This window comes from Cyanistes caeruleus, chromosome 6 (assembly GCF_971803275.1).
Source record: "Cyanistes caeruleus chromosome 6, bCyaCae1.hap1.1, whole genome shotgun sequence".
Lineage (NCBI taxonomy): Eukaryota > Metazoa > Chordata > Aves > Passeriformes > Paridae > Cyanistes > Cyanistes caeruleus.
The window spans coordinates 4,725,013-4,751,208 of NC_141706.1; the positions used below are offsets into that span (position 1 = coordinate 4,725,013).

Below are 26,196 nucleotides of genomic sequence, written 5' to 3' on the forward strand. Positions count from 1 at the left end.
TACTACTATTTACTAAAACTTCTGATAATCAAAACCTTTAATAGCCAGGGTCAGTGGATGATCTGAAGTTTGATTGTTTCCATGAAAAATCAGGTCAAGTGCTTCATCCCCGAGTGAGCTGTCACATAGCTCCCAGTTAGAGCCACATAAAAGTGAATGGAAATGTTGCATATAAGTTAGAGCATAATTTCTTTCTGCTGCTACCAAATGGAGAGAACCTGCATATCTAGCAAACAAGAAATTGTCAGAACAATCTCCTGTCCTGTTTCCCTGCTAAACAAACAAAGGGACAGGGAAAGAAAGTTAATTAATTTGTTTAGGAAAGGTGGTAGCTGAGCATAGAACATGGGAGTAGCCCTGGTCAACTGGAGGGCACTTCAGGCTCTGCTGGTGATTTTGGAGCTTACTTCACATACCTTTGCATACTTGTTTTCCTTGCCATGCTGTTTGTTTAGTGCATTTACACAGCAAACTCCTCTAGGTGAGTAGTGTCTCCAGCTGTGTATTTGTACAGCTCCAATCTGCCAGTGTTGAACAGGGCCCTCGGCTCCTCCTTGCAATACAAACAACAGATGATAAGACCTTGTGCTCATTAGTGAGATAGCATGGATACTTAGGAAATGGCAAGTATTTGCTGGGTGGGAATGCAACCTGTGTCTTACTTAGGCAATCACAGCAGGTATTGACTAAGGCTTTAAATATTTGGATATTTCCTTTATTGTGAGAGTGTTTTTCTAGAAGAATTGGAAAATAAAGCATGCTTGTAAGTGAAAAAATGTTATGTTTCATTTGCTTTCTGTTACTCCAGAATGGCTTAGAAGTACAGAACAGGTTTCTGTGCTTTTAAGCTTCAGAGGTCTCTGTGATCATATCAGAGGCAGTAGAAGCATGCTTAAGATTGCTGGGGAGAGATGGAATAGCAAGAAGAAAAATCTATATTAATGCAAAAGTTGGTTTTAAATCTTCTCTTTCTGTCATTAACAGCTTTGTCTATGTTAAAAGGAATGGTAGACACATATCAGGAGGAAATATATTGGGACATGGCAGCAAGGATTGGAGATAAGGGATGGTTAATAATACAGAGTTCTGACTGTTGGAATACCCAGTGAGCCCTTCCAACTGGAAGATGGGCACTGGTAGTTGTGATTGTCAGAAATGGAGAGAATGCAAACTCTACATGCAATGCCAGTTGTATTGCCAGTCTGACATTGAGGTCTTATCACCACAGACATGTTAGCTAATAGTTAGGTATTGTACTATTATACTACTACCTTGCAGTAATAGATGTAGGTAATATATTAAAGGTAAGAAATTAATTTCTCAGCATGTTATTTAAATTTTATTTTGAACTCAAACACTTTCCAAGTGCAGGTTCCTCTGTAAACATCATCTTTGCCTATTTCTTTTCTTCCTGTTCATGATTTCTCATTGTTGGGGTTGAAATGTCTGCATGTAACATATCCTTGGATTTTAGCTGTGCTCTTTGGATCCATAGTGCAGACAGTCAGCATTCCAAGCTGTAGTTGTTACCTGGTGCTTCTGGAAGAGAATTGTTTGCTTCTTGTCATCAGGAAGATACAATAAAACAAACCTCTACTACCAAATTTGTTTCTTTTTAATTGACTTGAAAATTTCTTGCTGATCCTCTAGGCTTTCCATGATTTCATTACATACTGAATACAATTAAGATATGGGACAGTATTAATGCAGACTCATTTATTCAGTCCCTTAGTGGTTTTATCACCTGTTCCTGAAGGAACTGGATAAATGGGAAAGAAGATTTAAACAAGGGATGTAGTTCAGTTCCTTTTCTCCCATGAGACTGGCTGCCGAGGGGCGTGATTTGGACAAAAATCACATTGTTTTTCATCATGTGAACATGTTCCTACAAGGAGTTGGGGACTGTAGCATTGTAGTACAGCTTAATATTACTCTAACCTTGAATTTCTCTGATTTCTTGTCTCCTGCTGCCCACTCCAGTGTCTCTGCCTCTCCCTACTGCCACAACACCAGGAAGTTCTCTTGGTTAACACAGAAATGACCTGGAAATACCTTGAAGTACTGACCATTTGCCATGCAGCTGTATAATCAGTCCTTTTTGTTTATTTGTGGGTTTTTTGTTCTTGCTGGTTTTTTTTGGTTTTGCTAATTGGTGAAGAACCCTTGGTCTCCTATGCTAAGAATAATTTATCTTGCTTTGTCTTTATCCTCACCAGTTTTAATGTAAATAGGTCCATGTCCATGTTCTCAGTGGTCCAGATGGTAACAGATGACTGATTGTTGCTGGGTGCTTCCCAGCATCATGTTGAGGTGCATTTGCAATATCCTGGCTTATTTAATGTAATTTCTAAAAACATTAACAGCCTCAGCTTTTCCTAGTACTGCTGAAACTGGATCATGGTTACTACTTGGGCAATTTTATATAAGACTAAGACCTATTACCTAATGGTTTTGTAAAGGTAGGTAGGAGGGCTTTATTCAAATAAATAGCTCTGCCTACGTAATTTTCTATGTGTTATAATTAAATAACTCAGTGGCAGATGGCCCAGACATTGGAAAAGACTGAATGGAGCCTACAGTATTACATGCTATTATCTATCAACAAACAGGTTAAGCTTGCTCAGAGGCAGTACTTTATAGGAATTTAAAGGTGCCTTGTTGAAACATGATCTTCTTTCCTTCAGCCAAGGCTCCCTTCTCTTTTTCTATCTCACTCCTTCATTTTCTCTCTTCTTTTCTCTACCTGACAGTCAAAAAGGCAAAAAGTAGATAGCTATTAATAAAGTGCTGGGAAGCACAGGGGTGTATTTTGATCTTGTTTTAAACAGCCAATCTCAATTTGGTTTTGTTGAGATTTCATTTTGCTTTTCTGTAGCTAGGTATTTAATGTTTTGGATTTTTTTTACAAAGTGGTGTGTTTTAGGTGATTAGCATATATTCAGATGCAGTGCATGAATGTGGTGGAAACTGTGTGTGCCCCCAGTTCAGTGCAGATCCAAAGTGTTGAGAGAGGAGATTGAGCTAGGACAGAAAGTGTAACACTGGCATTTCCTGTGGGTTTTTCCAATGCACAAGGGCTGTGAGGAAAGTTTTTTTCCTAAAATGTGCACATATTTTGGGGAGATGCAGTTAGGAATGATAGGTATTGTCATTAAAAAAAACGGCTTGCAGCTAAATGTCCCTCAGGTCACAGAGACTGGCATTGTTTTCCTTTTCAATATCTATCAGTTATTTTGGGTCACTTGCTTTTATTCTGTGCTTGTATCTTGGGCTAATTTATCTATCATTTTGTTGTCCTTTCTGTCCTACAGGAAGGCTATACTTCCCATTTTGTGGTCCCTTTTTGTTGTTGCAGCTTTTCTTCTCACACAAGAGTTATTGTGTACTCCTCCCTTTCCATGATCTCTAGTCTCTAGCCAGAATCATGCTCTGGCAATTGGTAAGAGAGAAATTGAGCAAGGTTCAGGCTCCTTTATGGTGGAGGCAGTACTTTAAAATGATAGAGAAGGCTACTTGTGCCTGCAGGAGACACTGTGATACTCTGTGCATTGCATCTAATTGTTTTTTGTGTGATGCCACTTAAGAAAGCTGTGATTGAAGCCACTATTTAAAGATGAGAGTTTGTTTTTAAAATATGAGAGAATTAGCAAGTTGCCATCCAAGAGACAAAGTATTTCTGCTCATCCTGAAGCCTGGGGATGTTTGACTTTGGTTAGTGGTAAAAACACTAAAATCCAAATAACTAAAACCTCACATCAGGAACTGGATTTCTTGCAGGAGTATAATAAAAATTTTAAGTGCATTATGTTTTCTTGTTAAGTGTTCTGAAGTCTCCAGTGCTGGTTGATTGAAAACTGATTGAATATCCAGCATTATGCAAGATGAGATGTGGTGCTGTGAGTTTTTTACTGTGTCCAATGAAGCTGCTTTCCTCTTCCAAGGAAAATGGACACAACAGCTTTCACTGGGGAAAACCCAACTGTTTCATATTCACAAGCACACAAAAATCTCATTTGATGCCTGTTTTCAACAGAGGGAGGTTTTCATTGCTTTTACTATCGTTGCCAGTTAGAATAAGTATCTTTAATGACTTTAAAGTGTTTCTGTGTTAAGCGAAAGTAGGAAACTTTCCTAAACTCTGCTGGAAATGAATATTCAAGTAGTTGTCAGAGTAAGCTGAAAGGATCTATTTGAGCAGGCTGGAGACAGCAAATGAGTGCTGGAGTACTGTGGCTTGACTTTTCACCTTTTGCCTGTAAAAAATAATCTCTGCATTACCTGAGATGGCAAAAGAATATTTATAGTTACAAACTACTAATTTTAGTTTATTCTTTTCTGTAGAACCTTCTTGGAAGAAGGACAAAGCTTCTGGCAGAGTGTAAGAAGCCTTATTTATCATTCAGTAAAAGGAATACAGCCATGGCACTAGGAGGGAGTGTAGTTTTGTTTATTTTGTGTGTTACATCTCTCCTGCCTGAAATGGTGAAACTAATTGTAATTATAAGGCTGTGATTCATGTTATCCCCTGAGATGCAGCCTCTTGCTAAAGAGGTTACCACCTTTGGCAGCTCATATTTTAGTTTCAGTTCCAGCTTCTTGGCCATCATTGTAGTTTCAATGCCAGTTTCTTGCCCCATCACGCCCTTCAGTGTTTCCAGGAATGGGGCATCTGCAACCTCTGCCTTGGTTAATATTGGTCAGTGAGCAAAGAGTTAGCCTGGCTGTTTAGTACAGCTAAATCTAGTTAATGGCTACCTGCTGAAAGATGCAGGTCTAACCTGGTTTCTCCTTTTCCCTGATGAATATGCAGTGTAAACCCATGGCATTACCATAATCTTATATCTTTTAGAGCTGTTACGTCTGTTTTGCACTTTCTGGGGAAAATATCCCAACTATAAATGTGGGTCTGAACTTGTCAGAGGTGTAGTTTGCTGGGCTGACAGACACACTGGGGACTTGCTGGAAGAACAAGAAAATTAGATGTTAGATACTGAATCTGAACTTCAGTTTATCAATAAAATTTAGGGCAAACATATGAAGATTTTGGTGTTTTGTTTGTTGGGAGTTCTGTGTGCACATGTGTTTGGTGGCAATTCAAAGGTTTCCAGGTGCTGTGCTGCTTTTAGGGGAACCTATATCTGGATGTAATAACCCAATCCATAGTAGGTCTTCTAGCTTAGTCCTGCTGAAAAGGGGATTTAGGCAACTGCTGACATGATCCTTCTCTTGCATGATAGCATCATTCCCATGAACACTACTGAGGTTAGGCTAGTACTATTAATATTCTTTTATTCATTCTTAGAACTTTTTTTTTTAATATTAGCTCCCTAAATGATTTCTGGGTTTACAGGCCTGAGGGCTTTTTAGTAGAGAAACAGATGGTATATGGTAGCTTCTCAGTGGAGATTGATTTGACATGTCAAGGGGCATACTAATATTTGTTTTTATTAAATAGACAGCCTTCTTGATACTGCATGGTTTGATCCTTTTTTTTTAAGTTTAGGAGTAGTAAAATGACTATTTCTATAATACAAACAGTAAAAAACTTAGCAAGGGTTATTTTTGTTTTAGACTGTGGGGATTATCTGTCATTATTTTATCATAGTATATTGTGCTCCACCAATTCTTTTATTAATTATGTGTTAAGAGTATCTTTCCAAATCTACTAAGTAAAATTTACAGAGACTAGTTATTAGGTAATCTAATTTTAGTATCATGGGTGTTCCTAATATTGTTTGTAAATTCTTGCTCATTAACTACTTAGTATTTTATTACCAGTACATAGTGCCTATGAACTCATTCTTTGAGGAGATTCTGTAGAGTGAATAGTACACTATTTTATGTATGGATGTCTTTATGTATATATATATCAGCAAAGCTGCTTTTACATAATGTTCTTAATTAAACAAGAATTGTTTTAAGACTTGTATGATGATCATAAGGAAACTTTCAGAGTTGGTGCTTTGATATTCCCCAAAGTTTGCAAATCAGTGCTATAAAGATTGACTTATTTATTTACTAAGAGTTACTATTGCATGTAATGAAGGCAAATGCAGAAACTTCATAAAAATGTCATCTTTTTATCAAGGCATCGTGATAAGCAGTCCCTGAAGATTCACATGATAAAGACAATCACAGTGTATATTTCTGTCTGGCTTTGTTAAAAATTCTGCTTCACTGAAAACAGATTTCAGTAGAATTTGAGACTATCAGTAATGGTTCTCAAGTCCTCACTATTAGGTGATCTGTTTCATGCTTCCATCCAAATAATCTACTTCCCAAATTAAAGCTGTAAAGCCTAATACTTGGAGCTACAGGCGAAAAAAAACATTTTTAGTTAATTTCAGATCCCAGAGAAAGCCAAAATTGCTTTGAATTTGGATGTCAGCCATTCTATGCATTAGCATGGTTTCCATTGACTTTATTTAGGCTTCCACAGTGCACTTCTAAACTTGGGCATTTATAGCTGTGGAAATTTCAGTATCATTGCTTTCAGGTGGATGTGATTTCCTTACCTCAGCTGTCAAAAAGAGCTACCATGTAGTGCAACAAATGTGGGTGCAGCCAAAATCTTTGCCAAAGTGATGCATAAGCATTCATACAGTGCTTTCTGATGCTCTGAACTGTAGACTTATTTTTACTACCACTGTTTATTATGGTGCATGTGACAGTAAGGTTTTATATCACCTGGACAGTTTTTTCAGACTTGTGATTTTCTTGCACAGATTTCTTAAGATTAGGGTCTCTACTCCCTTCTTACTCTTCTGCCCTATTCATAAATGCTTCCCAGCATACCTATATCAGTTTGAAAAAATGTGTGAAAATAGAAATTGCAGTCTCCTGTGGAGCAGACAGATGACAGTTCATGTACCTGATACATTTATTTCCTTTGCTGCACTAGAAGAAAAACGTCCTCAACAGCAGCACTGTACTGTGACCATGCTGCTGCCAAGGCAAAAAACACTGCTTAAAGCATGCAGGCTGTAGAGTCTGGGGAAAAAGCATCTGAGTTCAGCTCCTTCTGGAGCTTAGTGAAGGAGTCTTTTGTACCACAGTGGATTTTTTTTGGCTCTTGTCACAGTTGGGTTTGTTTTGTATATGCTGAGCCTTATTTTGCTGTCTTTGCTCTTCAGTATACTAATAGCAGCTGCTGAGGAGTAACTTTCTTAGTTTATTCTGGGAAATGAGAAATGAAGTTTTGGGACTACTATTTAATTAACATTTATTTTAGAGAAATGGTTGCCTCTAGATTTAGTGTAAGAGCAGTTTTAACACTGGCAGTGCCTGAGGGTCTGTGCTGCACAGGTGTTGCAGCAGATCAGTCACCAGTTACTTTTAAATGTCGTGGATGAGCTTCAGTGGTTCTTGTTGGCCATTACTGAGATAAAAAGGAGAGTTTGGCTTTGTTTGTTTGTTTTTTATCTGAATTATGTAGGGAGGTGGCATATAGACACTAGAGAAAAACAAGTGGAAGAGAGCAAGCAGGGAAGGCTCTACTAACAAGTGTTACTGAATTGCTTATTAAGTTTACATTAATAATTGTAATATGTAATAACATTACATACTAAAAAAAAAAACCCAAACCAGTATCCAAGTGGAAAGTAAGAACTTGGGATTATGTCACAAATAGTTACGCAGTTAGTTTAATTATCAAACCAAATTGTTTTCATGCTGCATTTATTCGCATTGAGTAATAACTTGCTTTAGGACTGGATTATCTGTGATCGTTGTGTAGGTGTGAACTGAGGTGATGGCACCAAGTTTGCCACTTACTGCTGCTTTGTAAAGAAAATGCTGAGCAGTCTGCATACCTATCATGTAAGCACTTGCTGCCAGCTTCCCTCTGCTCATGGACCGAGAATGAAATCTGCTTAAAACTCTTACCTCCAGGACTTTATAGGTTTTGTAGAAGGAAAACAAAACAAAGCAAAAAAAGACTTTGGTAGAGCTAGGACTTGTTTCTGCTATTCTTGCCAGTTGTTCCAGAAGCCTTGTTTGCCAGAAGCTATTTATTAAGTCCTAATGCATGTATTTTTTATTTTTTTTTTTTAAACACTGTGGGATGAAAATTTGCGTGGTGGGTGGTCACAATATTTTATTTTTTTTTTCATATGCTTGTGGTTTTGGAGTAATGTTAATCATCTGAGTTAAAACTGTATGTAAGTTGGTAAAAATTAGTACTGGGCATAACAGTACTGTAGAGCCTCTTCCATGTATGCCTTCCCTGTAGTTTCACAGTAATTATTTTTGTTTAGAGGTGTTGGAAAACTTTTATTTTGCCAACTTCCCATTTTAAAGGTCTTTGCTGCAACCAGATTTTCAAATTGCAGTGACTTGAAAGTGACTTGCAAATTTCTAGAAAGAGATGTTACTGTGTGATACTAGAATATTTTTTTTCTGTTACCATACTATCTGATGAGGCTTTCTTTTTCTTATCCTTTTCATAGAGTGTAAAAATCCTTTCCCACTTATTGATAAATCTGCATTTGTTCTTTTCCAGAGATATCAGCATGAATAACATCACAAGACTACCAGAAGATGCCTTCAAGAACTTTCCCTACTTGGAAGAGCTGTAAGTATTTTACACATGTTAAAGTTTTGCTACAATATCATATGGCTGTATGATGTGGAAGGTGGGCGGAGAAACATTGTTAGGTTGAGCTGTGAACATAAAAATATACTTAAAAAATGTAATCTTGTATAAGTTTTGAAACCAGGACAGTAAATGCTACTTACAAGGGACTTTTTACGGTAATTATTTTAATCATGGCTAGAGTGATGACACATACTAATTACAGTGTTATCCAAAGATAACACAAGAGTTGTGTAATTACCATTGTTTCTGAAGGAGCTACAGTATAGGTGTTGCTTAAGTTCCATAAAATAGATCTTGCTTCATTTACTGGCTTCCGTTGTCCTTGTAGGCTGCAAATGCAATGCTCACAAACCCATTCTGACCTATATCAGAAATTCTGTGGTACAGGGCTTCTTTTTCTTAATTTCTCTGGCAGAAATTTTTTTCTCACTTCCCACCTCCCTTTTGTCCTACTCTCATTTTAGCTTTCTTTTATGTTTTACTTAACTGATACTTGGATTTCTGAATCCTGGATCTCATGTGCTCGGTATCATGCTGAAATCTTAACTAAGATGCCTTTGCAAAGCTGAAGCATGCTTTCAACAGCACAGTCCTCTAATTAAGTTGGGTTTCAGAGTCAGTAAACAGGGGAGGCAGGTTTGACATTCACTTACTACTTTAAGTACTGTTATGTGACAAGTGCTTTATGTGTGCCTTATAGTTTCCTTATCTGTGAAGAAAGGGTAAGGGTAATGGTTCAACCTTTTCAAGAGAGCTTTGAGAACTTCCAGTACTAAGCAATAGATAAGACAAAACCCCTGCAATTTGCTTTGCCTCTCTTACATTTTCACTGACAAAGTCAGATTTCTTGTATTAAAAAGCATTTAAAGTACAAATTAGAGCTATGTCTGTACTTGTGACTTTCATAGGACTATGAATGCCACATTGAGAGATTTTTCAGTAAATCACCTTAAGGAAAGAATAGCTTGTTTCCTTGAAGAGACCACCCTTACGAGACAGGGAAGTGTTCTGACTTTACCAATGAGGAAACAAGCAAAGAATGGAAACCATTTGTAAAGGGCAAAAGGATAAATGAACCCTGTAGCAAAACTGTAGATAAAGCTGTGAACCCTTTGACTCTGGTTATCTGTTATAACCAGTACAACCACGCACCTCACTGGAACAAAGATACTGAGAAATTGATAAGAGATGGATTGCTTGCTTCTGAAGAAATAATTGGGTTCCTGAAAGCTGCTTCTTTGCACCTCAGCCTCACTGATTGCTCTAAAAAGGTGTTCCACTGCTCCTTAGAATTTTGATCTCTCTTATATCCTGATAATGTAGCAGCTACCATTACTAATGTGCTTAAATTAACTCCATTTTACTTGGTTCTTAAATAGTTTTGACTCAGGTCAGTACAACTATGAAATGCAGTTGAGTTGGTTTATGTCAGATAAATTGTGTGTGATAGCTCATGTTTAACAGGTTCTGGTTTATTCCCTCTGATTTTAGGTATTGCTTAAATCCGTGATATAGTCAAGAATGCTTTATGAAGAAGAATAGGTTTTCAGATGGTGCATTTGTGTAGTTGACAGAATTTAAGAAAGGCTCTATGGCATGAGTTGTCAATTGGGGGGGAAAAAATGTGGCCTAGGAAGGCTTGGTTGGGTTCAGAATATATACTAGCTGACATTCCATATGTGCTTCTGTATGTCTGTATGTTTTGTTAGACTATATTTGTAACTCTTTTTCTAAATTTTAATTCTTCATAGGCATATTTCACACCAGAATTTGAAAAACCCAAACAATTCCAGTTTTCCAACTTAGATGACTGTGGGAGACTTCATTTTTTCCTCCAATAAGTAATTAAGCAATAAAACCTAATGGGTGGGTGTGCATATTGTGTAACTTCATAAACCTTGGGGTGTGTCAGGAGATAAAGAGGAAAGGCAGAGCCTTCAGCCATCATCTGTTGTGCTTGTTGCCTAAGAGTCATTTTCTACATGTACCTCATTGTCCCCTTAACTCTTTCAGGTTTTCATTTAAAAAAAAAAAAAAAGGCTATCATTAAGCTCAGAATTATGTATGAACACCTAGAAACTTTAAATCATTCTTAGCATGTATGGTAGTTTAGCATTTAAGAAAAGAGTGGAAAACATTTACAGAAGCTTACTTAGTGTGTTAAAGCAACTTCTGTGAAAAAAAGTCCAAAACAAAACCACGAGTCAACTGCAGATTCCCTTGTTTCAGTTCAAGTTACTCTTAAATGGGAATATAATAAAGTAGACTCAAACAAAAGCAGCTTTCCTGCTTAACAGAAATGACCAGCACCAGATCAGGTACCCTTCTGCTTTGTTCTCCCTGTTCCTTTTATGCTATGGGACAGGGTACAAAAATATTTAATTCTTGATTTTTGCTGGTTATGAACAGGAAAAACTGAACTCTAATACTTCCTAGTGTACAACCACAATTTTTCCTTTCTATGATTGTCAAAGTTTCTTCCTGGCTTTTATTTATAGTTGAACAGATCCAAATTCTGACTGCCAGGCCCTAGCAAAGTTGCTTTTTCAGCATGCAAACCTGGGAGTTAGTGTCCACGCCAAAGAAAAGTAATTTAAATAAAAGACTTGAAGTGGTGTTGGAATCTGTGCTAGAAGTGACTTTTCATTGAGAAGTTCTCCCAAGAATTACACTGAAGAAAATGAAAATCCCACAAACTAATGGGAATGCAATAAGTACCCACACCAGCATGTAGTCTGGTGGGTCTCCATCAAATAGACAGCCCCAGACACTTTTATCTTCATTCCATGCCATAGCCCTGCCGTTGTCAAATGCTGTGTTTGATTTGCCCTGGGCAGAGTTTGCTAATTAATGTTGCAAAATAGTATAATAGAATTTAATGGAATGGAAATTGGAGGCAATTAGAATGTATTATTTAGGCAACTGAATGTATGGAGAGGCTGAGATTAAAAAGTGCAGCAGGAGCCATTTGAAATGGGGGTTGTCATTTCTTCATTGAAATTAATTATTTGGTAGTCTGCAGAGACTTCAGAGAATCATTTTCCGAATCCTAAAACGAACACTAGTAGAAGAAGCAGAGTACCAGACTTGGAAAAGCTGGCTGTTCAATTCAGAAGTGCCTTCTGCATCACCAAAGAGGAAGCAATCCAGGTGCTTCAATTATGCATCCCAGGCTTAGATGTTCTGGATTTTCCAAGACACCTGCCCCAGACTGACGGGTCTGACACAGATGGGAAACTGATGGGTGCTGTGAATGGCACTTTTGGGGCCAGGTGGAAGAGGACATCTGAAATGCCACTAAATGGCCATGGTTATGCAACTGACTCTGCAGCAAAGAATCAATTTTGCTGAAATAATCTGGGGTTTTGTAACTTTGTGATAATGTCCTATTGGAGTGTTACTCACAGGTGCAAGCAGAGGGATTTTGAGTTGTCCATGGGCAGAATCTGCCCATTGGGTTGAGTGCTCTGTGTGCCCTCACTGACAGCCTCATCATATATGTCACTGTATAGCACCCTTACCATATGTGAGCAGGATTCTAACACTATTTATAAATGTTATAAAAATCCTCTATGTGTGTGTAACTGATACCCATCTGGAAGTAATTTGCAAGCTATTGAAATGGCAATGGTCAGAGTCAGGGAGAAGCAGACCACCAAGGGTTTTGCCTTAGCAGTTAATGATGTGTATTCTTCAGAAAATGCTAACATAAATATGCTACAGCCTTAAACATGATATGGAAACTAAAAATTCTTGAAGAACTTGGCCATGGTTTTCTAACCACACCTAAAGTATTTATAGAAAGCTAGAAGAAGAAAATATAACTAGATAATGCAGTGTCTTTAGAAAGTAGAAACCATTTTCCAGTGTGAATTTTTAACTAGAATATCCAGGTTGTGTTATGTTTTGATGGCCTTTTTAAAAGGTGTCAGTCCCTTCTAATATGTAAAGTTACCTAAAGTAGTTTGAAGGATTTTACACTCTATTTGTGAATGACCTCCTAGGTTAATTTAAAAGGCAGTCTCTTATTGAGGAAGGCAAAATCAAAATTATCTTTATTCTTGGCCAGTTTTCCAATCTGTCTTCAGAAACTTGAACCCCTCCAATAAAGCAGAAGTATCTTTGACTTAATGACCTTTTGAGCTTGTTTTGATTTTCACTCTTAACCCTTTAGGACATTGTCATGTTATTTGCCCTGTGCTTATGGGCAACATTTAGATGGTAAGCTTTTAGCTGTTTGGCTGCTGGTCCATGTGAGAAGCAGAATACTGCAATCTGTTTCATGTCTATCTGTAGGTCACTTTTGATAGAGGCATGTGATTGTCTGAAGGGGGAGCACAGGTAATTTCCCAGCCAGTCAGCCTCAGGGCAGGGCCCTCACCTTCTTCAGCAAGGGTTAGGGAGGGTTCTCTCTTTGACTGTTGGGTATAAAAACCATATCACACTCAGTAATACTGCATGGAGAATAATCTTTCAAAGCACCAAGAGGCACGAGTGCTTGATTAACTTCCAGGTGTGTACTGGTACCAAGATCTGTTGTGTTTTTTGCTCATACATGGTATGAAATAGTCTCTCTCCTGTGACACTACCTTCAGATACTGTTCATTTTATCAGGCAAGGGCAAAACTTCCTTATTTAAGGTTGGGGAAATAAAGTAATAAAAAGAAGAGTTAGATCAACAAAAGTTTTCTCTTTTCTGAAACACAATGCTAATCTGCTTTTTGAGAGATAAATAAACAGTGAACAAGAGACCACAGACGCGCAACTAATTTTTGCAAGAAAATAAATAGTGTGACTGAGTATTTGCTTGACTATTTAATTATATCCATGTTGGTTACAAGTCTTATGAGGTCTTAAATATCTCCTCACTTCCCCTCCCCATCCAGAGTCTCTGATCATGGCTTTTAATTGGCAAAGTATATTTTGGGAACATAAGGAGTAATTAAAATGTATACTAGCAGTGAAAATGAGGTGGGTTTTTGCCATGAGGTTGTAATCAGGAAGTATCTTCAAGGGAGATGTCTAGTTATTTTCCCTCTTGACTGCAGCTGAAAATGACCACCTGGCTGAAATGCCACAGCTGCTTGTTTTGTAGTATCTGTTTCAGTGTAATTGAGATGGTGCCCTTCCTCCTAATTTCTTCATCAGCACCAAGTTGTATTACCCTTGGGCAGGGAGAGGGATTATTGTGTCATTTTTATTACCTGAGTTTTATGAATATGACATGTCTTGGAGTTATGCCAAGGCTGGGCTGTTAGTTTAGGATGCTGTGTCTTTCCTCACCTGGCTTTGGAACACTTGATGGAAAGACTTGCCTTGTCCTTCTGTGCAAGGTCTTTTAAGAGCAGTATTTTCAAGGTAGTGTGAAAATGTTGAAGAGATGTTGCATGGTTCTCTTTCATATATGTGAGAAATCCCAAGGTTTATACTTAGAAACTGGAGATGATGGACTTGTTTTGAGTTGAAAAGGTAAGAATGAATTGTCCTTCGTGTCTTGATGCCTTGTGTTCACTCACATGTGATAACTAATACTGTGGTTAAACATTCTCTTGTAAAACAAGAGACAGTGAAGTCTGATGAACAGGCAGAGATCTTTCTTCACCTGCTTTTTTACAAAGGCAGCCAGTGTAGATACCAGCTGTTGGCTCCTCAAAAATAGCCATATGACATTGAGTTGGAAGTCAATGAGTGCCCTTCATTGATCGGCCAGCTCAGAATATTTGAACAGATGGAGGAGGTGATTTCCTCTGTTGATCCAGCCTGAATTCCAAGAGGTAACATTTTAATGAAAAAAATGTGAAGGGTAGGTTTCTCGTGTGGTAGCAAGTCAAAAGCCTAACAACTTGACCAGCCAGCTCACATTAGAAACGCTTGCTGCCTTGTGTGCACCAGAGCTTTAGAAAACCATCAGCATGTTGTAACTTGCACCTTCAAATTCTAGTCAAGACAAACCTTTAGGCAAAGACTCCCAAGTAGAATTAACCACAGTCAGCTAAGATATTTTTAAACATCACTTACTTGGTCTGCATTAAATACTAAATGATGTTTCAAAACATGTTGGCCAACCTGTGTTTAATTAGTGTTTTCTTATCTCTTTGAGTCCTAAATCAAGTTGATTCTGGATGAGTTTTAATCATGCTGATACAAGAATATTTCTGTAGTGTAGAAGATTCTTGCTCTGCTTGACAGCTGCATGTTTTTTCCTGTTTGTGGGGATAGATGCTAGTAGGTTGAGTAAATTCCATTGTTTTTTAGAAGACAAGGAAGTTTCTCTCTTTCCAGTTTCTGTTTCTACATGTTAATTCCCAAAGTTGACATGGTTGTGTATAACGATCCCAAGACTAGTTATTCTGTGGCAAGTACTTTTAGAGGACAACAAAACTTTTCCCTTATCTGTTGTGTTTTTTTGAGTTTCAGTGTTCTGCTCACCTGCACACACACAGAAGCTGTCTTAGCTAAATGGCCTGAAGGCTGAACTTCATGGTGTTACACTTCAAGACCAGTCTTACAAGCCTTATTTATTATGCTACCTGAGTTGCCAGGTTGGGGCTGTCTGATGGTATAAACCAGATAAGAAACTTCTGGAGGCTGAGCAGTAACTTGAGAAGCTCTTAAGCTGTGTCTCTCCAAGTACAATTCTCCAAATAGTGCTTGTACCATGCAGTCCTCCCTCCTTCACCTTTCAGTTTCAGAAATTGGAGTGTGGAACAAAAGATACATGTGTGTGAGTGATCAGGTAGCCAATTTGAGGCTGGGGTCTCAATAGCCATCAAATGAGCTCAATGAAAACCTTAGGCAAAAAAGGAGAAAAAATAAATCCTGTATGTTGAAGGTAAATGCCTTCTCCTCTGAGAAAATAATTTAACATATACTGTCATAATTTCATAGTATGATGCTGTATGTTACTATAAGAAGACATGGAAGTCATTCTTTTACCTCCTTTTCTCCCCTCTGCTCAGATGTTTGTATTCTTGTATTTTTTCATTAGTACAGAGGTACTATTGGCTAATTAGCTTTGGCAGATGTCCTGGCACAGAAATAGTAATCAGACTCCTATAAAGTTCTTTTTCCTGCCCTTCTTATATAAAACTCCAAATGATTCTATTAAAATATTGGCTTTTATTTCAGCTGGAAAACAGCTAACGATCAACCTAAACTGAATCAAAGAATAATACTGAAAATTACCTGCATTTCTCTAAGGTCGTTCATTCTGAAGGTGTCTGCAGAACTTGGGTCTTGCATTTACCCAAAATGCATCTGAAGTGGTTAGAAAACCAGTAACAGAAGTTAAATTGCCAAATATATGTAGGCCTAATCTACTTCCCCATTTTCAGGTGTCACTTGCTAGATGCATGGTCACTCAAAGAGCCCATGCATGGATAGGCAATAAATGCCAGGACAAGAGACAAGGCTGTATGAACAGACAGAAGCAACTTTGAGGATTTACTATATCAGCAGCAGTTTCTTCACCCTCTCATGTCTGACCATTAACATATTTCATGATCTTGGAAACCTTCTGAGCATCCAAATAGCACTATCTGCTAAAAGCACAAATGCGTAGTTATTTGAAATGCAACAATTCAATTAATTGATTAATTACCAAACATGGTGGCTTTCATCTCTGTGTCTCTGCTGTGCAGACTGGGTAAGTGAAATGCATTATTACCTGGGTGTTGAGATATCAGGAAAGGTCTATCTGGCCTGTGCTAAAGCAAGGGAAAGTTACCACAATATGGTACAAGATGTGCAAAGGCAAGTAGGGAGAAGAGAGTGTATTATATAAAATATATTCTGCATTTTGCTTTGGAGGTGAGAGGAATCAAAATAGCTTTCTTCAAGAACTCAGCATTTCTGCTGTAGACTAGGTGTTAACCAGTTTTCAAGACACCATGGTATTGTTGCTTATGTTTATGACATACATGTCTGTGATGAAAAATTTATGTAAACTTCTGAGTTTTTTTTGCTGCAGAGTACTAGTTGAGATTACAAAGACCACTTGTTTCAACATGTCATAGTGTATAATAATTGTTTTATGTTACATTATTTGTTTCGGTGCATGTGTTGCAGCCTGTGGGTTCTACTTCAAGGTCTTGCCCAAATACAGATTCTGCTTGAAAATGAAAGGATAGAGCATATTCTGAATGATTGTAAATGCTTGCTTTCCTGAAAATCCATTGTAATGTATTTTTCTGTTTTTGGTAGCTCATGAAAAGCATTACCATAGAGCATATTTTGTCTTGTGGTAGATGCTGGTGACTCTTGCTGATAATTTAACCATAGAACTTACAAGTGAGGTTTAAACTTTCTAATCAGTCAGTTTTGTTTACTTGGATATTTTAGCTTTTTAAACCAGAAATGCATTTTGAAAGCAAGCAATTACCTTAAAGCTCAGTATAACTTTGAGAAAGCTGTAAATGCTGGAAAGGGAATCATGACAAGAAGTGGAGTGCAGTTTCAGTGCTGTTGTTGTTACAGTCCCCTTTCCTCAGTCATGAAGTGTCTTGGTGTATATACTCACAATTTTATAAAGAAGGGTTGAGGTTGTATAATGCTAAAACTACTGCAAGAAAAGGAGGAGACAAATGCATTTTCTATTAGCAGCAGTGAAATAAAGTATCCAGTTTTGTTAAATTGGTATGGAGGAATTTGGAGTAACCTGTAGGCAATAATTGGCTTCCCAGCAATCCAGCAGGCTGCAGCTGACAAAAGTCCCAAAGCAGCCCTTTGCTACTCAGATAAAGGCAAGTTTAGTGTGGAGACAGCTTCCATTTACCACCTCCTCCCTTTCTGCAGCTGCCCATCTTGGGTAGGAGCTCTCTGCAGAGGCCCTCACCAGGCAGGGCACCTGCACAAGGGATTTTCCTTGCGCCTGTATTTTCCTGCAAATGATTGAACCTCTCCTGTAGAGCTTTAAACCTTGATTAGTAAATTGTGGTACATAAATAGGCATCGTCTGTTTAGAAAAACAAAATTCTGTTCCAAAGTGTCTGCTATTTTGGCACATATGGAAACTGTGCCAACAATGCCAAAAAGATGGAAAGCTCTTTTTTAGGTTTGAGGAAACACTTGGTGGGCATCATGGATTAAATCTATCTATTTCAAAGATTACTTTTGTTGTGGGAGAAGTTAAAGTGAAATTCAAGTTTGTATGTGGAAAACAGAGAGAACCCAGAAAAAGTGGAAGTTAGGGACAGGCATGTAAAGATAGCAGAATAGTTCAATGTAAGTCAGAACAAAAAGTAGAGTTTGCAAAAATACCAGTGGAGAAGCAGTGTAGTATTTTCCATTGGGATGAAAATAGCAAGGTAGAAGTTGGATAGCTAAAAGTAGATATTGGCAGAACAGTGATAGATATGGAAGGTTCAGGGTCGACTAAACCTTGAAATAGGAGTCTTGGATCTTACCACAAAACAGCTAATGTAGATGTAAAAATAATAAATCATGTGTTTCATTATGACATGTCAGAATTGCAGTCTGTGTCACTATTTGAATTTGATCTGTGGAGAAACTAGCCTTTATATTTTTATCAGAGACAAGATAGACAAAAGTTTAGGAGCCTACCACCAAGAGGAAAAGAAAAAGCAACCCAAAATCCACAGCAAAAACATTTTCTGTATGAGGAAAGACCTTCAGATGGACAGAAGGAGATGAAACTCTGCTCAAATGTCCTAAGATTCACCACATCTGGGATGCAAGACAAGGAGAGAGGTTTCCAAGAGGTTTTATTGCATCCTGTCATAATAAGAGTGATGTTTTTAATTGTTACAGGCAAAAATGTATCCTTGGAACACCCTCCCTGACTTTTGGAGTGACACCAGTGATTAACTTGGCTTGGTTAACATGCAGCTGGGTTGCCAGACTCATAATTGCAAAAGTTTTAATTTCCCAAAAGAGAAAAAGCAATATTAGCTGCAGTTTCAGTGCAAGAAACAAGGCTTGCTGTGTACTCTGAGAATGATACACCATGAAAGGCTAATCTTCAGCTACATTGTACTCTGATGTCTATAATAACAGTAAGGTGTCCTCCACATCTGGAGATTATTTACTGTGTCACTTAAAATAATGATTAAAGGATATTGCTCACCTCGGTATGACAGGCTAGCAGAAGGTTTTTGTTCTCTGTGTCCTTTGTTATCCTGCTGTGTTGAAATTGATTCTGTAAATTTGAATTTGTCCAAATTTACTATTAAAACACTCAAATTCTATTTTTAAAGTAAAAATAGAAGACTACAACATTCAAGCTAAGCAATTACAAGAATGATAGATACCTACTATGACTGTACATTACAGTTGTGACTCCACTGGAGAAACCTCCAAGGTTTAACTTGGATACTAATTCCACTAATTCCAGACACCTGCAGTCCTTGGCCAGGTCTCCAAAAAAAGGGAGTCAGGACTGAGTTAGCAGAAAAACCCATGGTCGGTATGATACACACTCACATCCTACTTCAGATGATGCCTGCTGCTGTGTCTGTGCTTTGAGAAGTAAGAGAAAATGAAGTTTTCTGTGGCCTTCTAGCATGGCAGGACACTTTACAATTGTCTGTTTTTTGTAAGACTTTTTGAAAGAAGGTAACATGGAAAACCTGACTGGATGATTTCAATGACATCCCAATTTATAATGCTGTATGTGTGCTATACTGTATGCTATTAATTTTTCAATTCTCCCTTTAAAATGAACCTGGTTATGTAAAGAGAAACATTTCCATCCTTCTAGCTGCTGCATGTTGAGAGCAGTGTGTGATACACTGATCTTTGCTTTCCTCAAGGCAACTCCTACTTTTTCAGGTTTTTTTCCAACCAACATAAAAAAACCCAACCCTTGTGATCGATTACATTTCCATTTCTCCACTATCTGGCAGTGTTCCAGGAAGAGTGCAAAGGCTTTACTAATCAGTTTGCCAAATATCCATTTATCATTCACATCCTAGCCGTGGGGAGCTGCTCTTGAGGAGGTTCCAATTGCAGATCTCAAGCAGGCAAAGTCCTACTGTTTGAAGTCACACAAGTCTTGCTCTGGCTCAGCTGCAATTTGTTTCCAGTGCTCTTTAGGTTGTTGTTAGTGACATTTCAGGTTGAGGGAGACTATTCAGCTGTATTTAGTTTAGCTTTTTTAAAGCTAAAGTAATAATCCCCAGTCTCTTTAGGAGAGGGAGCAGATGCATGCCAAACTTCACACACACCAGAGTAATGGGGAACCTTGGCTGAGCTGCAGCCAGAGCTGCCTCACACATTTACCAGGGCTGCCACTCCTTGAATTGTGTAATATGTAATCATAGTCGAGTTTGTATGCAAAATGATTAGGTACTACAGCCTCAGTTAAATTCTGTTTGATTTAGGGATTTGTATTACGCTGTTTCAAACACATTTTAACCCAAACATGTTGTTTGCAGATTACTGGCTCTCTGCTTTAGACACCCAGCATGTTTCATCAGTACTTCTTTCTGTTTACAATGAACTTCTTAAGAAATTGTTAGAAAGAAAGACATGAAATATTGCAAACTACCTCCACATGCCCCCAGATAAAGTTAATCACGTTGATTTGGACAGCTGCTGACAACAAAATGAATTTTAGGGGAATGTTTAGTTGCCATCTGGAAATTTCCATTTATGTTAAAAATTCTAAGTATTTGAAAAATCATGTCCCAGCTCTGAAATTCTGAGGTTGCATGCAGACAGACAATTTCAAGAATAAATATACATAGATTCTTCTTATTTTTCTTTTAGTTTCAGAGCTGTTTGATCATACTCAAGCCATACAGGCAAACTTTTCTCAAGTCAGAAGAAACATGCTTGTAGTTTTCAAAACCATAGCAAGTGGGGGATGTGTGAAAATACCAGGACTAAAAACTGTCTGCATTAACATGCAAGAGTAAGAGAGTTTTTTAAGAACAGGTAGAATCTTCTGTTGTCACCTTCTTGTTCATGAAGGTATTCTTGTCCTCTTCTCCCTTGGTTTATAAATATAGCCATTTGCATTTGAGGAATGGATTTGATAAAGATAACTAGCATCCTCTCTCTATCAGGCAGCATTTTATTAAGTCACTAATTCTGTTGCAAGCAGATTTATGTAAGCATAAAGTGCTTTGGTAATCTCTTTTATGTAGTTCAAGAAGAAGATAAAAATGTAATAACACTGCTGTGTTCTGGCAAGCTGATACTTTAGATGTTGCTCTTATTTCCTTTGTTTGCCTCTTTGAAATACTATTTTCTCTTTACTGTGTCTGGCTTGCTTCACAGTGCCTTGTAACAGCAGAGGTGGGTTGTGATATTCTGTAACCTTTGTTAAAACACACTGCTTGTTTTTTAATTATTAACACTTATTGGATTGTACATAGTATTTCCACAGATTATTTTATTGCACAACCTTGTCCAGCATTGCTTTTGCTTAGCTTGGACATGAAACCCAAGTCTAAAAGCAAATACTTTGGCTGAAACTTTTGCATCTTTTGTCAGTTATGGATTACCAGGTGTTTTGCATTATTGTCTTTACCCTTGATAAAATATAGCTATTAGCAGCTCCCCCAAGGCTGGACTGCACAGGATCTGCGGGTCAGGGGAGAGGTAAAATATTGAAGAAAAAAAAAAAGAGGGGGGGAAGGGGGAATGAGCTGTTTGGAAGCAGCTGTTTTGACTGCTGTTTCTGCTTTCCTGCTTTGTATTCTGCAGCATCTCCTGTCTTTAATACTTTTAATATCACAGTGATTATCTTAATTTATTTTGTGTTAATGTCTAGCAGTCACAAATTTGACCATTTTGAGAGAGAGTGTGTATGGCTGAGACTCCTGTTCCATTTTTCTCTGCCCCAAGAGAGTTTCCTTTCTTGAAAAGTTCCTCCAAATAACTGTCCAAAAAGATGAAATATTACCAATATTATGTCTTGGTCATATTAGCAAGTCAACTGTCAGCACTGGGTGAACATACCACTTGCTTGTGAATTTTGTTTTCATATTTGGGATTCTCCTAGAGACTTCTGCTGCTTTTCTGTAGCATCTAGCTGTCTTTACTTAACTTCATACTTTCTTTAGAAACTGCTTTACAGGTTAAAGGTATGTGGGTACCAGAGCATGTGCTTCAGTGGAGCAATGCTAAAAGCCAGAGGGTTTGTGTTGGTAAATGCACTTTCAAACCTAGTACCATAAGAAGGTTCTTCATCATTCTAGGGTGTGTTTTTTCTAGCACATTGGCAAAAGAATATCCACAAGGCTGGGCAATGCATTCTCATTGTTAAAAATGTGCTGTAAGTAAAATAACTGTTACAAACTTAGAAGATTGTGAATGTAACGTAATTGAATGCAAAATGCATAATTGCTTGCAAGACTTGATACAGGAGTAATTTTCCTTGTTAGATGGTTGTAGAAGTACTGTATTTTGTGACTGAAATTATTATTACAATTTTTTTCCAGGCGACTGGCTGGCAATGACCTTACTTTCATCCATCCAAAGGCCTTGTCTGGGTTGAAAGAACTCAAAGTTCTGTAAGTAATTGGGTTTTAGCACTTCATAGCTAGCTGTATGCTTTTTTACTGCATAGCCAGACTGTTTACTGGTAGGCTGGAGGAAATATTTTGCCCTCTGTCTTCCTTAAGTATAGCTCTCCTCCTTTTTTTTCTTTACAAAGCCTGCTGGATGTGGTTAAGATGGCAGTGATGAACTTGACTAAACTATAATTATTGCATTTTATTACACTTATTTGTTTATGAAGTATATTTTGTAGCAGAAGAATCAGAAAAAATCCTAAAATGGACATGTAAGCTTTTGTTGTTCTCTACCCATTCAGCATACTCTCTCAGGTGCCCTGACATTATCAGGTAGTACTATTACTTAGAGATTTAATATGCTGTTTAAATTATTCCCTACTGGCAGTGGAAAAATTTGCTATAGTTTGATGCTTCTGTAGGTGAAAGTGGCTTACTATTAAAAAGATCTTTTGTTTTTATTTCTGCCATAAGAATTCTTATGGCAGCTGGTTTTCCATAGCTAAGGATAAAAAAAGCTTTCTGTTGTTTAAGGTTTTAAAAATCTCTATTTGAAAACTGTGGCATATCTGATGATGTAAATACTTCTAAATGCTAGCAGGGTAATAGGTAGTTAATTACAGACATATTTAAAAAAAAAAAAAGCAGACCTTGAGGTTCTAAAGAAAAAAACACAGACACTATTGCCAGGGTAGAGATTAGGGAATTGCCCATTTGCAGTACTATTTAATATGATATTTTGTAAATTGAATGCAAAGTGTCAATGTCTTGAAGACATATCCATTGCAATACTAACACTGGAGCTGCCTGAAATTCTAGCAGTTCTTGGAAAAATGTGGGACATAGGTGTTAATTAACAGTTAACTTTTTTGTCTACTTGAATTTTTACCCCCCAGTATGTGCCAAAGCCAAGTAAAACTTTATAAAGTTATTTATATTCTCTTTATAAAAGAATTCACATGATATACATTCTCCTATAAGAGAATTTTTAAGAAACCTACAACAGTATGGCTTAATTCAGTTTGGCCCAGTGGTGCTTTCTTGTGAGCACACTTTGTAAATTGGATTGTTAATGCATTGGGTATTGATGCAACTTCAGGAAAAATTAGAGGTGTGTTTCTTTTCTAGCATGTATATGATAATTCTACAAGAAAACAATAAAATATCTCTTGTAGCAAATTTGTCCTACTGTTGTTTAATCTCCTCAGTGAGTTCCCAAGGGAATTTTAGCATATTGTGTCAGAGCTTGTTCTCTGCAAATTAATGCTGTTAATGAATGAGTTGTAAATTAAACTGAAATAGACCATTTTCTTGTTTCATTGTTGCCTTTGGGTATCTGGTCTTGCTAATTCTACATGCATTTACTTACCCTAGAAATCTGGGCAACCATAACAGGACTATGGGCTTTTCTGTTACCTCTATCTTTGATAAAGATGATTGTCAAATTCTACTTTATTAACACAGTAGATTTTTACAGAACCTTACAGAACAATCAGCTGAAGACTGTACCTAACGAGGCCATCAGAGGATTAAGTGGCTTGCAGTCCTTGTAAGTTTCCTTACTTTGTTTTTGGTTTTGGATTGTTCTCCAGGTTCCACTTTAAGTCACTCTGCTCACCTTTGCTTCATTTTATAGAGTTATGAAGTATAATAATGTATGTGTAATAATGTACCTGGAGTTTCTGAAAGTGCAATTGCAACTGGAACAAAGTTTCATAATTAAAATTCATAAGGAATTCTATTTGTCATCTTTGGTGGAGTGACCCAAATGCAAACTCTTTCAAAACTCAAACACCAGGTACAAGATGAATGCAGTGGTGATGCAGTTAAACTAAACCCTCTTGTACATCCTGAAGTATTTAAGCAATTCTTAAATGTTGTGTAAAAATGAATGGTGCCCAAGTCTTTTGTATCCAGAGCAGGAAAAGGGATTTCTGGGAAGAAGTACTACTTGACACTTGCATAGTACTGGTTTTATGGGAAGGTGTTGAAATCTCTCAGACAGTTATGAATGTCTGAGCCATTCTTGCCAGTTGCACATAAGGTATTTCATATGTGTTTATATTATCTCATGGCTTATTATGTTTTATAACGCATCTTAATCTGACCTTAATAGTTAGTTACAGCTCTCTAGGTGGTAGATGCCTATCACAGTGAGGAGGAGGAGATGGGAGGGGCTGCAAAATTTTTCCTCCTTCCCGCTTACCTCCAGAGAGAAAGAGATGGGAAGAAAGAGTGTAAATTATCTATTCTCTCTGTGCCAAAGTTCAGGTTTCTGGCCCAAGACCATGTTACTTTCAGATTACGGATTTTTTTTTAAAAAAAAAAAATATAGCTTTGCAAAATAGATTTGCAAACTATTGCACGACTTTTGCAAGGGTAATTTTCTGCATTCCCTAAGCTTGGATCTTGGCCCTACCTGTAGCTGCCTTCATATTCCAGTAAGCAGTGAATTCAATGTCCACATTTGCTTGATTTGGAGTGTGTGTAAAAGAGAAAATACCTTGGTCTTGGTGCAAATATTATGCATTGTAATAAAAGTCCTTCAAATTGCATGATATGAATAAACCTTTATTTTAATTTAAAGCAAAACAAAAGCTTCTTCCTGGCTTGGAGCATTTCTTTGATGCCAAAAAGAGAAACTGCTTTAGTGAAACTGTCTACAAATAATCCATTTAATTTTCAGTGAACTTTCTTTTTTCTATACATATTTACAGTAATGTTTGTTCTCTAAGTTTAAAATACTAAATCTGCAGTTGCTGGAGATAATAATTTGATAATAATTTTATGTGCAAAAGGGAAGGAACAAAATTTAAAAGAAAAGTAACAAATGCATAAATTAAGCCATCATCTCTCCTTTTGAAAAAAATTACTATGTTAGAGCTATTTTTATAAAAGCAAACAGTTTTGAAAAAAATAATAGGATGATTATGTAAGACTGTATAATATAATCATTATAGCCACTTGACCAAAACATCCTTACAATTAAAATATAATAGTAACCATTTAAAATGTGGTGAGATTTCCCTTTCTAGGAGCTTCATGTTCAAGGGCAAATGATAAACTATTTCAGTTTTAGGATGGTGAAAAAGGAAGAAATTAGGTTAGTAAGTAGTAGCAAGCTGGTTGTTACTTCTTTTTCTGAGGAAAACCAAATTGAGATTTCCAGATAACTGTTGAAAATATGGTGGGCAAATCCAGTCTGGAAGTGACTGGTATCAGAACCACAGATAATTCTGAGCTGGATGGATCACTGGATCCAGCTCTCCTGAATGGGTCACAGAGGGACTGAACCCATGGTCTTGTTGTTAGCAGCACCATGCTCTAACCAGCTGAACTAATCTGAAGCTCAGGAAGATTTTATCATTGGCTTTTTTTTTTCCCATCCACTGATGTGACTCAGCCTTTTGTTTGTCCCTCTCTATGCCTTAGAATATCTGCCTGCATTACAAGACCACTGTAATTTGTTAGAATGGGTAGGAATTTGAGAATAAATTGGGTTTTGAGACAAGTGTAGTGAGAGATGTCAAGCATTTTTTCTATGCAATTTCCTTACTTCACCAGAATGCATTTCTCTGATTTTAATGAACTTCAGGAAAACTTTGTTAGCATTACTAATGCATAGTTACACTCATCACACATATCCCCTAGTAATGCACATAGCACCTTCTGGCAAAGGAATGTAAGAGTGGTCCTCTGAATTTTACATCTGAACGTGGAAACATAAATGTCAGTATCCTTCTTTATTGTATAAAAAAAAAGGGGGGAAAAAGTGATTTATTCCCCTCCCTAAGAATTTTTTGTAAATTTGAAACTCCCGAGTTGATGTGAGCTTCTTTTAAAACAAATAACTCATAGTAGAATACATGTTAGAAAAAGTGCTTCTACTGTTACACAAATCTCCATCCCAAACATGCAAGTTTAAACATTACTGAACTGTCTCTCTTTTGGCATTTCCCCTGTTTGCTCTGAAGTATGCTTCAGTGGTATTCTTTCCTTGGTGAAGGCATAAATTACTTCCTTATAAAACTTTATAATATATTGATAATAATTTCATTTGAAACACATTTACAGCTGTTTTCTGTCTTAATGTACTCCAGTTTTTAGCTTCATAGGAAGGCA

At 37.3% G+C, this 26,196-nt stretch overlaps 1 protein-coding gene across 3 annotated transcripts in view; it reads left to right on the plus strand.

Moving 5' to 3' along the window:
* Positions 1–26,196, plus strand: part of LGR4 (leucine rich repeat containing G protein-coupled receptor 4) — a 71,841-nt gene that overhangs the window by 23,417 nt on the left and 22,228 nt on the right. For all 3 annotated transcript variants that reach the window (XM_086895604.1, XM_086895605.1, XM_023928501.2), the window contains 3 exons: positions 8,501–8,572; positions 22,003–22,074; positions 23,552–23,623. In XM_086895604.1, coding sequence (XP_086751730.1) covers positions 8,501–8,572; positions 22,003–22,074; positions 23,552–23,623 — 216 coding nt within the window. The remainder of the gene's footprint in view (positions 1–8,500; positions 8,573–22,002; positions 22,075–23,551; positions 23,624–26,196) is intronic.